This window comes from Heliconius melpomene, chromosome 8, assembly GCF_056956725.1.
Source record: "Heliconius melpomene rosina isolate 202511_hmr_F chromosome 8, ASM5695672v1, whole genome shotgun sequence".
NCBI lineage: Eukaryota > Metazoa > Arthropoda > Insecta > Lepidoptera > Nymphalidae > Heliconius > Heliconius melpomene.
This window is the reverse complement of record NC_140396.1, coordinates 3,253,824-3,267,183: the sequence shown is the minus strand read 5'-3', so window position 1 is coordinate 3,267,183 and position 13,360 is coordinate 3,253,824. Positions and strand designations below refer to the sequence as shown.

The 13,360-nt window shown below is 32.2% G+C and overlaps 1 protein-coding gene across 1 annotated transcript in view; it reads right to left on the bottom strand.

Moving 5' to 3' along the window:
• The window catches only part of amon (prohormone processing protease amontillado), a 52,555-nt gene that overhangs the window by 2,938 nt on the left and 36,257 nt on the right, over positions 1–13,360 (bottom strand). Inside the window, exons 7-13 of the mRNA XM_085189027.1 lie at positions 11,996–12,171; positions 7,989–8,101; positions 7,444–7,644; positions 5,779–5,854; positions 3,387–3,544; positions 2,401–2,565; positions 1,095–1,212 (exon numbers count right to left, since the gene is read on the bottom strand). Of these exons, the coding sequence (XP_085045153.1) occupies positions 1,095–1,212; positions 2,401–2,565; positions 3,387–3,544; positions 5,779–5,854; positions 7,444–7,644; positions 7,989–8,101; positions 11,996–12,171 (1,007 nt within the window). The remainder of the gene's footprint in view (positions 1–1,094; positions 1,213–2,400; positions 2,566–3,386; positions 3,545–5,778; positions 5,855–7,443; positions 7,645–7,988; positions 8,102–11,995; positions 12,172–13,360) is intronic.

Genomic DNA, 13,360 nt, shown 5'->3' with positions numbered 1-13,360 from the left:
TCTATTACTGTATTTTTTATTCCTTCTCTATAATAAACGTGCAAAATATCAATTATTTCAGTCAAATAGATCTGACATTAAACTACAAATAATTATATAAATTGTACACATACTGCTATCTAAATGACAATCTATTTTTTTAGTTAAATTTAGTTATTATCTTTATAAATAAATACTACAGGGTTAAGATTACTACAAAATTATAGAAAACAATATATCCAGCACAATCTATTAACCTTTTGGTTTAGTATTTTAATATTAGATATTTACTTATATGCCTTATCCCGCACACAGCAGGTTACGGATAGGGAACCTAATGATAAGGCTCTCTTCGCTAAGAATTCTGGAAGCATTGCGTGTTGCCTGGCCTCATTATCTATTCATAATCCATACCTATATTATAAATTCGAAAGTAACTCTGTCTGTCTGTCTGTCTTTTACGCAATCAGGGCCAAACCGATATAGATTTGTATATATTAACAAAAATTAGATGATTTCTATAATTTGATATTCATCCTTATGAAAATAAATATAATAGTCACTTTTAGCATTTCATCTAGATGGGAATTATAGTTTACTGTGTAACATTCTAATAAATAATTAAGGAGATGTCACTTCCAAATGACTTGAATGAATGAGTGGTACAGTATGACCGACGCTAACGGGCAGATGACTTTGATGATTTTATAAATTTTTATATATTTTCGAATTACTATTATTTTTTATGTAATTGTTTGCTGCTTATAATTAATTTATCTCAGTTCGGTTATCTATACCGATGTTATACACTTAAAATATCGTAATTTTAATCATTTGTGATTTTATTTAATATTGTTCGCAAAAATTATAAATTATTTAATATAGAAAAATGTTTAGTACGCGCGCACGGCAAACTTTAGGTACTTTTTCTAATATTAAGAATTTCCTTTAGTTACTTTTACTTCTTTTGTTTGTTCATTTCGGTTACTCAGATATTTTTTCTAATAATAAATCTCCACTTATTATTATTTTTTAACTTATTTTAATTATTTAGGCTTATATTTTCGCGGGCGTAGCCGCGTCCGGGCCCAGCCCCGCCAGTATAAATAACTCACTTCTAACGTCCAAGTGCCTTGCGGGTACTCGCCCCACGTGTGCGTCGTCATGAACGGCCATTTCGTAAAACCGTCGCGGCTGTCGTCGTCGTTGGCGCGTCGACTTAGAATCATTGACCTGGAATTTTAATTACAATATGTATCCATACCTATATTATAAATTCGAAAGTAACTCTGTCTGTCTGTCTGTCTGTCTTTTACGCAATCAGGGCCAAACCGCTAATGTAATTTTGATAAAATACTCATATAGAGATACTTGAGGTTCTCGGGATGAACATAGGATACTTTTTTCTCATTTTTGTAATAGTATCGATATATAAAAATGTATTAAAATACTTATTAATTTGACATGCAATTTATTCCGCCATGTTATTAACAACTGTCGTTGCCAAGCAACGATTTGCAAAGTTTATTGTTAGAAAACGTCACCCAAAATGAGCTTGCTTAACGCATCTCTCTATTGAAAACTGAAAATAATATCATAAATATATTTAATAAATATTCGTATAGTTCAAGCGGGCGTAGCCGCGTTCGGGTCCACTAGTTATACTATAAGAATCTTTTGTGGAATCAGAACTTGTAACAAGTAATTAAATTACTATTATTTAATAAATTATTCGTAATAAATGATAGATGTCTTAAAAATAGAGGTTTTCTGTTCGAAAAATCTGTATTGCACTGTACGACAGCCGTAGGAGTTCAGCGATCGAATTCTTCTCGTGGGAAATATATTAGTAATTACATTTAAAATAACACAGTAAGACAATTAATTATCACAAATTCCTTACTAATGTTTTAGCAAACACATAAATGAATATAACTAATTTAACTTTATTGGGTTTAATTTAAATTGGGTTAAGAGTTTTGGGTCAGCTTGCGGTTACTAAAGGATATACGAATTGCGAAATGTGAGTTACGAACAAGCCTAGCCTGGAAATTATTTAAATTTATTATGTAATTAGAAAGCATATTAAAGAATGAATATTTTAAGAATCAACATCATTTTAATTGTATATACTAGGTAGTTGAGTAGAGTGTAATAAAAATTAAAAAGGATGAGGCCATTCGTGGGGCTGGGGTACAAGCGTGAGACTGGAAACTCAATAGGTTATAGGTTCGATTCTCACTTGAAGTGATCATTTTCTCTTGCTAGTGTCAAAACAAAACCCAATGTAAAGTTCCGCCATTCAACCCACAATATCTTGAAAATTGGGCGTAAAATGAACCCTGCTTACCTCGCTGTATGCGGAATACAGTCTAAAGCTAAAAATACAAAAGAGCAGATTAATTAGACAAGTAAGTATACCTGGTCCCCATAGGGCTGGTGAGGAACAGCTCGAGATCGCCGCGACGCGAGGCGTTGGCGCTGACGACGGCCTGCACATGCTCCAGGTAGCGCACCTCGCTGGCCGCGCCCGCGCACGCCGTGCTTGATATCTGCAGCCTCACACTGCCTTCTTGGGGGATCTCGCTGGAGGATTAATTATATGTATTCGTTATTTTTATTTAAAGTTGTGTGTGTTTGTGTGTGTTACTGTATTAGTGCCTGTGGCATCGTAGGTCTCAAATGGATGAACCTATTGTAATGTACACTTTTATTCTTTGAAAAGTGCCTTATTCATTTAACCATTTGAAGATTATCGGCTCTTTTACATGTAACTACTATATATATGTTTACATGTGTAACTATATATATGAGTATATAAGTTAGCTAGTAAAAATATACATAATAAATTCATTCACAAATATTATAGAAACATTAAACAGAATAAATATTAACATTATTGAATAAAATTGCCATTACCTTTGAAAAGTAAATTACCATAATTACATTGACTTTTCCTCGTCTACCCACAAAATGCTAAAACAGTACCCTAATTAGGATTTCTTAGAAAGCTTCCTTGTAGACGAGCACACATGAGGGTATTTCAACAACATGTGGACTTTCCTCAACACGTAATGCCTCCAGAACTGTTCCCTCTGCCTACCCTACTGTATGCGGAACAGCATGAAGCGGAAAAAAAATGTGTGCTTTCAAACACTCAATTCATCAAAATTAAAAAGCTAAAATTATGTATTTATAATATTTATTGTTTCATAAGAAATGCCCTGTAATCAGTTAAAAAAGACAAATTTACTTAGGTAACATTAAATTCTAATATTATGGGTTACCACAGTTCATATTGAACTAGGACTTATTAGATTAAAGATGTTCGTATCTACTTTATTAATTACAATTTTTTTCATTATACTACAATTATATATCAAAAATAAGAAAAACAAATAACTTACGTATGCGTGTTAACAGATCCAGCTTCACAGTGGTATCGTGGTGGTACAGAGCGCCAGTTCGCGGCCAGCGCGGTCATGGCGCCCGCATCCAAGACACCGAAACCGAACAAATGGTTGAATTCTAACCCCACACCATTCATTGTCCAGTGGAAACGACCCTGTGATGTTAATAATTTATGTATTAAATCCCATTTAGTTCCTTAGATACGTTCTAAGTTACAACTTACAGGATTTATGGTGTTTAAGTTATGAACAAGGTTTAATACAATACCCCATTATTTATTAGTAAAGCATATTTATCTATGACTGTAAACGCAACTGGTTGTGGGTTCAATCCCCACTCGACGAAATGAAATATTTATTTAAATTTACATTTTCATTTTTTAGCTCTGTTGCCGTGGCAATACACAGCGTTGAGTGCCGCCACTCAACACGCAATGCCTTTCAGGATTTGACGAAAAATTAGAAATCTGCCTACTCTCCTTTGTACAGCCAGCCAGCGTGAATCAGATTTTATTCATCTATGTTTAATATAGATAAAGGTATGTCTATAAAATTATTAATTATAAATTCACATATTAATATAATATGTAATTAAGCTTTAACCCAAAGCTCTATCGTGTCGATTAATAAACTATTAGTACGATGAAATATATGTTGCGAATCCATATAAGTCATTATAGGCCTACCGCTATTTCATATATTCCTACCGCAAAGGTCAAGGTCAATCACAAATATATCCATATACGAATACAGAAGCATTGCGTTTGAGTGCAGAAACTCTCCGAACTTTGCCTCATTACCAGAGAGAAATGAACCCAAAACCTACTGTGTTTAAATTCGCCAGATTGTGAATTACAAAATTTAAAATCAAATCAGCTTCACGCTGTATCCCGCACACAGCAGGCTAGGCAGAGGGAAGCTAGTGGTAAGACACTCCGTTCCCCACAAAATTCAGTAAGGTACAAAATGTTATTACGCGACTAAATAAGCTTTGTAGTTGAACGTATATACGTATAAATAAAATATTTACACGCATCTCTTACGAGTATGTTAGAGTCCATTAGCTAATGCCCGGTAATATAACGTTAGTTACAGAACATGCATAAAAACTTATACCTATTAGGAATTCTATGAAGCTTTTACTATTTCTTTTTATTCTTTTATCTATTTTATTCCCGCATATAGCATGGTAAGCAGAAGAGACGTAGTTAAGATCTAGGGTTAAGTTTTGAGTAACGGCGCTCAACGCAGCGCTGTTATCTTGTTTCAGAGCGAAGATCGAACCTACGTCATAAATTACATACGCCCTTAATTACAGATTTATGAAAATTGAATTTCCATACATATCTTGAGGCCAGTCGTGGTATTCCATATATATCTTGAGGCCAGCCCAGTAGCGTAAGCGTGCGACTGATAAACGCGATAGATTGTGGGTTCGATTCTCACTTGAAGGAGTGAAATATTTCAAATTTAAATTTCTTCGCTCTATTAATGAGGCAAAGCACAGCGTTAAGTTTCGCCACTCAACACACAATGCCGCCATATTTCGGTGGAAAGTTAGCAACAGAATTATCTTAATGAGAACAGAGAGTCCTATCATTAAGTTCCTAAGTTCCCTCTAGCTATATGCAGGATATAGGGTGGAAAAAAATATGTTAATGGTTTATTTGAATTAAAAATCAATAAAAGGGTAGGTCTTCGAACAGTCTTCCCGTCAGTAATAAAGATAATTGAAATTTTTGCGCAGCTTCCACTCGTTAATTGATTCCGCTTGGTTTGATTACCGTTCGAGTGCCTACGTTTGTTAATAAATATAAAATAAAATCTCTTGAAAATCTATTATAGATATTTTTAATTTTGGATAAATTGTTGTTACTATTTTTAATTTTAGCATTTAGAAAATCTATTATTAAAAGGAGTTCTAATAGCGATGGCCTCGTCAGCCTGGTATGGCGGAGGATTATATTTGAATAATTTTTATTTAGGGCACTTTGGCAAAGTGCCTCGTTGAGCCAGCTTAATATATAATTTCCCAAAATAAGCGAAAAATGGGGAATAGAGAGAACATTCGGTTCTATTTGCTATCCTGCTATGAGCAAAATAGCGTGAAAATGCATTTAAAAAAACTATCATTATAAAATTTTCATCAACAATATTAATATAATACAATAATGATTAATTAGTGCATATTTATTACATGCGGCGTTTAGTTCCGCCAGTCAACTCGCAATGCCTCTAGAATTCGGCGGGAAACTGGAGAACGAAAGAATCTTAATTGGAACGGAGTGTCTTAGCACTAGGTTCCCATGTTTACAAGAAAAGAAAACTATATAAACATTAACTAAATATATAACAAATAATATAAACTTACTTAAGATTCAATATTTACCTTAGCGTCGTATAAAGAGTTCCTCTTTGACGTCAGCACCGTTAAGTGCTGTATGTCTCGCCATGTTAGATTTGGGCTGAAAAAACATATAACTTTAATAATTTATTTGATTGCATATTTCTATAACTTGTTAAGGAATTTCGATATATTTTAGTAGGAGGTGAAAAAGATGTGAAAGCTAAAACCCTGTTTGCCATTTTTACTTTGTCTTCTTACCAGATCATGGATTGGAAAATATTCCTCCGAGTGAAAATCGAACCCACATTCTCGCCTTTAATATTAGACGTTGTCCTACTGCACCATGACAGCCCCAAAAATAAATCAATATTTATATTCACAATATTTGTATATGGTATACGTTCGACTTAGTTAGATACTCCTCCAAAAAAAATATATTTTATATAAACCACCATAAACAAAAATGCTTATCATTTATTAACCAAGTAACTGGATTTACAAGCTTACACCATAGATGCTATAATCACGAACACCATATTATTAACCAAAGAACCCATTATTAGCTCTGGGTGTGGCAAATGGTAGCGAAAATATTCCTTTTTATGGGGTTTTCACGCATTATGGGTAATTGTATGGGTTATTATCAATAGGATAACATGTAGTGTTAACAAATTATTTCTTCTCATATATGGGTTGTGGTTAATTGATATTTGAGTATAAGCTTATAGTTAAAGCGGCGTTAAGTTACGCCACTCAACACGCAATGCCTCGAGAATCATGGACCCATTGTCATTAACAACGTAGATAGCATTAAATTACGTTTTACGAACAAACTGACGCTATTAAAAGACGCATATTTATCTCTAGCATCCTGGAAGAACATTTAAACTTTTATACTTAAAAAGTAAGTGGTATTTAAATACTTTTCTAATAGGAACAGTTGGATGAGCTTTTTCTCTCTTACTGAAACTCTTAACTTAATTCTTATTACTATATTGTAAACATCACATATATTATTGAATATAAAATATTACTCTAAATATTGTCTTTTTAGTAAGCAACAGGTTGTTCAGATTTAATATATATGCAAAATTTAATATTTTTTTTCTTTTGGGAAAATAAAATATGAAATAAATTTAAAAAAGAGTAAATAAAAAAATACTAGTATACAAATAAAATACACTCGTAATATTCTTTAGAATTAGAAAATAGCTAAAGGAAAATTAAATAAAAGTTAATTATTTTTGTTATACTTTGTTTCTTTGACGCTCGAAATGAAAACTTAATAATACAATTTAGACGTAAGACAACATCTTTATGTACTATGCTAGGAGATGCTAGATTAATAATAAAATAAACAATAATAAAATAGAAGGACGTATTACTTGAGATGTGTTCCTCTCGGCGGGGCTATGCCACCAATGGCCTGGACCCTTGTGTCACCGTAAGAAAAGTAATTTTTTCATATTTTTAAATATGTTTAAATATGGGAAATCTTTCTCTGTTTGATAATAAAATTCGCGATACCAAAGCAAAATTTTTTTGATAAAAAAATATAAAAGTTGTGGCTTTCTGCATTCTCCTTTATAGCAATTTTAAGCCAATTTCACTCCATCATCCACATAATTTTCGAAAAAAAAAATCCTGTAGGCACATAAATATTTCACGTATTAACATATACATATACAAAATCACATCTCAACTCACTTAGCATGCAAAGCCAGAGCGAACACCCCAGCAGCTTCAGGCGCAGCAGCAGAAGTCCCGGAGTGGGTAGCGGTGCACTTCCCATACAGGTCGGTGGTGGCCACGCCCGTGCTGGGGTCGCGGGCACCGTTGCTGAAGGTGGACGCCAGGGTTGAGGAGCAAGACTCGTCGTAGTGGGCGTTTTGACCGTCGTTTATGGCGCTATTGGGGAATTTTTTAGTATGTTAAGATCTTGTATATTTTTTGCTTCTTATTTGAATAAAAATAATATTAGCTTCACACTGTATCTCGGAAGTAAGAGGATAGGAATAAAGAGTTATAATACATTTTGCTCCCTGCTTTCCGCCGAATTCTTGAGATATTGTACGTCGAGTGGCAGAACTCTACGCCGGGAAAAATATTAATAATTGAATCATTCCCTCGAGAGGGGATCGAACTCACAACTGTCGCGTTACAGTCACACCCTTGTGTCCCAGCTCAAGACGGTCTCCAATAACTATAGTAATATATTCAAATACTTATTAAAAAAGTAGCAATTTAAATACCTGTTAATAGATACAGTCCACATGGAGGCCGCGTACCCGTCGCAGTTGCAATCGTCGTCCTCGCCGCCGTCGCCGCTCGCCCACACGTAGATGTTGCCCAAGCCGTTACGCCCCTACGAAAAAGAAGTTTAAAACTTCTTAATATATCATAAATTTCAATAAATAAATAAAATACAATAATTATTTCACTTGAATACGAGACACTGTAAAAACAAATAATTCTTTCCCCTAGTAATCAAACCCCCATTGCATTTGCTGTCAGGTGCTGCTCCACTAAGCCACGATCATCTCATTTCAATAAATAAAACAATACTATACAAACAATTGTATAAAAAAACTTGCCCCACAAAAACAATGTCAATATAAATATTTAATAAGTATCTAAACGAGATATTTCTGTCATATCATTACGACCGAAAATGTTTACAAGTATTGTAAAATGCTCGTGGGAAATCTGTTATTTCTTCAAGTTATGATGAGGCTTCACCCAGGGGACGTATGATCGTAACGACATTTTGGTTCCTCTTGTGTTAGGTAACCTGTTGCTTTAGCTTTTAATACATTAATATCGTTATATATATGAGAATATATTTCAAATATAGGTCAAAGAGAAATCGAGAATATAAACTAAATAAAGGGATAGAAATTTAAAAGCAATTTTGCTTTGCACTTATTTTTTTTTATTTTCACGCCGTATCACGCTAAATTATTTTATATTTTCATGTTAATCAAAATCATTAAATCAAGCTAAATTATTTTAGCTCTTAATAAAAGATGAATATAAAGACTTTTAAAAATAATAGAAATTCAAATTAACGTTATATAAATTAAAATATGATTATAAAGTTTATTCGTTTCAAAACATAAAGTTCGTCTTGTTTATTTAACAAAGTTCATTCTAATATATTCACTAATTTACTTGAAAATTACTTTAAAATTTAAATATTGTTTGTTCGCTCCCTCACGAGAGCGAAATAAACATTTTTCTTGCTGAATTCAGTTGTAATAGGAGATATTGTTTTAATGAAATTATAAGTAATTTTCTAGCTGGATGAGAGGTAGAGGGAGACCTTCGAAAACACAGTATCAAAGATACTGGAGGAACGTCACGTAAAAAGCATGAGGACCCCCCGTATGTACGAAGAGGTTGATGACGGAGGACGAGGCGAAAGATGCAGAATCCGTTCACTGTCATCAAACTAAACTAAAGTAAATAACTAATTTACTGTATTTGTTAAAAATATATATGTAATTATTGTTAACTAAATGTTCTATATCTTGCTTTTCGTGGTTTATTAAAATTGACCACGTGTAGACCAACTAGTGACCACAAATTTGCTGCATAATATTTAAAATATCACGTTCAAAAATGATCTTATATTACACATAAACTATATAAACTTAATTAATACTAATATAATTTTATATCCAGATATCTTTTACATATAATACCACCGTAGTGCTTGTAGAAAATATTTTACAATAAAGAAAATTAATACAAGAATGTAGCCAGCTTCACGCTGTATCCCGCACTCAGCAGGGTAGGCAGAGGGAATCTAGTGTTAAGAATCTCCGTTCTCCATTTTCCGGCGATTTCTGGAGGCATTGCGTGTTGGGTGGAAGAAGTCAACGCCGCTCTTTGGCAATAACACCAGAGCAAAGAAATGAAAATATTTTTTAATAAATATTTCAATTCTTAAGGCAGATTATAAGATAAGTCTTATATAAGAATATAGTAATAAAATTAAATTTCACGAGTCAAAGTTGAAATTAGAAACTAAACGTAGGAAGGAATTTTCTGGCGGTTGACCCCTCGTCCGTAGCACGGTCCATTATCTACAGGAAATCTACGACGCTTTCATTCCGCTACGAAATGTCTTTTGTTACCTACATTCAGATGAAATTCTTATTAGAATATTTAATATCAAATAATTTAGTTTATCTTTTACGTCTTTTTATGGCAAATTTATTCTTAATAAAAAAATCATCTTTTCACTACTTCTTTTTTTTTTTTTTTTCCTGATACAGGTAGGAATATTTATCCTCAATAAGTTCTTTTTCTGTTTACTTTTTCTTTTATATATTTTATTTCAAAGTAAAGTAAAATACTACACCTAAAACCAAACATTATTAAAAGTTAAACATGTACTATTATCGAAGGGCGAATAAACAAAAGGGACTGAAATCTCAATATCCTTAAATAAACAATTCACACCCTCGTCTTCATACAGAAGGCTGGAATGAATAGATTTCAATACAAGAACAACATAGGCCATTGTTTGCGTTCTTTTGCAAGACCTATAAACATAGCTATGCATTGTTGAACTGCGTTTGATGCTCTTTTGATGGTCTAGAAATAGTTTTCACCTTGGAAAATACCTTTATGCACTACGTCTTTGAAATTTGAATTTAAAACTGTGAGTTCGTTTTTTTTACATATGACTCTCACTCAAGACTCAATGACTCGAAAATTCGATGGAAAATGGAGAACAGAGTGTCTGAAAAGTAGGTTCCCAGATTCCCTCTGCCTAACCTGATATATTCAACATGAAACGTGAAGCTAAAAGAAATATTTTAATACTTAAAGTACAATCTGTAAACGTAATTTTCGAATAAAAATACTTGTAGTTGATTTTTTAGCTTTGTAGCGACAAAATTATAGTTATATATTTATATATAATATAGATCTATAAGATAAAGTGCTGTGTTGGATTCCACTCAGCATGTAATCTCTAAATGCCCGAAAAAGGGTCCCTTTGCCTAAATCACAAAATGTGGTATTTATGTCGTAATAATAAATCTATTCAGAGAATACAATTCTGGTTACAAGGTACAGGGATTAATGCTATTTAGTAAAGATATTTTTCCTTTTATTAACTCGCTTTTACTCGCTGAGGTCGTATGTATGTTTGTAGTGGAAATTTTGAAAAACATTTAATTAATTTTAAATTTTGCATACTTATAAATTACCGATGACAATGAATGAATATGAAAATAAAATTGTTAAATAATTTAAAAAACACATCATTGTAAATAAAATAAGTGAAAAATAAAAAACTGATTTTAATTTTAGATATTTTTTTTACATTCTTAAAGTGTTATTCCACAGTTAGGAAACAAAATGATAAAATTTGAACGTAGCGGGATTCGAACCCGCGCCTCTTTTGTTAGGATCTCTGTAGGGATGTGTATGTAATAAGCTTTATTTAGTTGTTTCTTTACATTAAAATTTATAAGCAACCAGAAAAATTATCTATCAAAATATTTTTATGTACAGAAATACAAAAATTTTAATAGTCTTTACTTTATAAATACCGCATTATTTTGTAAAAGCTTTCTTGACAACGAACATTTGAAACACGTATTTATTTTCTTGCTTAACGTTTCTATAGTTTGGCTATCCAAGAAAAAATCCGCTTTTGCAATAAAATAAAATTGTGTAAAAAATAAACTTGTCAAATAAAAGACTCGTATTAGTAGCATTTTTGTACTGAATTAAATAGAAGAGTTCGTACAAAATTCTTAAACCATTATCGACTACATTTCAACGACCACATTCACAGCATTCTCTATTTCAGAAGGTCTATATTTTCAGCAAATTTGTAGGAAAAAACTATTTATATTAGACACATAGGACCACAACGTCGAATGAAAATATTTATTCCGTAAATAGTTTCGGCAAGTTCGTATTATACGTGTTCTTTTACGTCTGTATTTTGTTAGTAGATAAAGGCATAAAAGCACTGCTGCTATAAAGGATTTTATTTATATTCGACTTTTTTATTTAAGATTTTTTATTTTCGCGATTATTTTACATTTTAAATGACACTATTTAACTAGATTTATCGGGTATATTATATATCGTGGACATGAGTAGCCTGAGGTGGCATCTGTCTCTCAGTTCCTGATGTAATGGTTGAGCTTAAACTAAGCAGTTACCCCATTCTAAATAGAAAATATTTTTTTTTCTCTAAAAAAATAAAAAACGTTATAAATATATGCAATACCTCATTAACTCCTCTAACAATTGCTCTCATGGTGGCGTTTCTTGGTCCATCAACAGTCCGACCGTCATCTGTGGGACCCCATGACGCACTGTAGATGTGGATCTTGTGGGGTTCGTGTCCCATGGAGTTGGCTTCTATGAGGTCAGTCATGTAAGGCTGGTCCAACATTCTTATACCTGATAAAATAAATAAATATAAAAATTAAAAGATTATAATTTCATATTTTTTAATGAAAGGAAATCAAACCTCTAAAGTTAAATAAATTTTCAACATTCACACACAAACCTATGTCTACAATAAAAAAGTAAGTAAGTAAAAATAATTATCGACTGTTTTATAATGCGAAAGAAAATTTATTTGAAATTTATTTTAATTTAATTTAATTTATTATTAATTTTTAATTTATTTTGAAATTTGAAAATTTTTTTTTACAAAATGTACTGAATAACGCTTTCCCAAGGGCGTAATTCATCTAACCAGATCATAATATTTTTTATATAAAATACTGTCAAAATCTAAACATTTTGTATTATCAAATTAATCTAATTCTTGAAAATAGGGAAAGCTTTCTTTTTGAGGGAATGAGGAATGGTAATAGGTATGAAATAATGCTTCAAAGTTCGTTACAGTAAAGTTTTTACGTATACTTATGCACTAGTTTTTGTTTCATTAAAAATAACCAAGTAGTTATGATTTTACAGGCATTTGAAGTTTGCAAAAATTTCAAATGCCGCTAACAGTCCCGCGGCCGGCGGTGACGTCACAGGTCTGGCAGAACTCACTAGTCGCCAACGGTGATAGGAGATCTCGCGCAGTACTTTGTTTATTTGTTACTCGCTTGTGTTTAGTGTTAATACAATTAATTAAAATGAATGAAGGAATCGAAAAAGGTCAATCGGATAACCTACCTGTAATAGATGGATTTATGGTTGCCGATTATTTATCGGAAAATAGTGATTTCACCGCCGCAGAAATGCGAGGAGTAAAAATGCGAAGATAAGTTTTGTTGTCTAACTAGTAATATTATGTCAATTTGGGGTATAGATAATAACTAGCTTACGTTATTTTATTTGAAATTATTTATTTAAAACTGTAATGTAACCTAACCTAACTAGTTTCATATTGTAGGTAACGCTATTTGCGTTAAAAGTACCAAACTTTTTATTCAAGTTCAAAGTAGTAGTAGTAGATTGTTTTATAAGTGAAAATAATATAATAATAATATAACTAAATTCATGCAGTAAGTTGAGCATGCACAATTTTTTTTTAATGTAGATTTTTAATATTTTTATATATGTATATCTGAATATTATTTTTATTGTGATTATTGAAGATCGGCAAGAGAGAGTTATGGTCATGATGCGT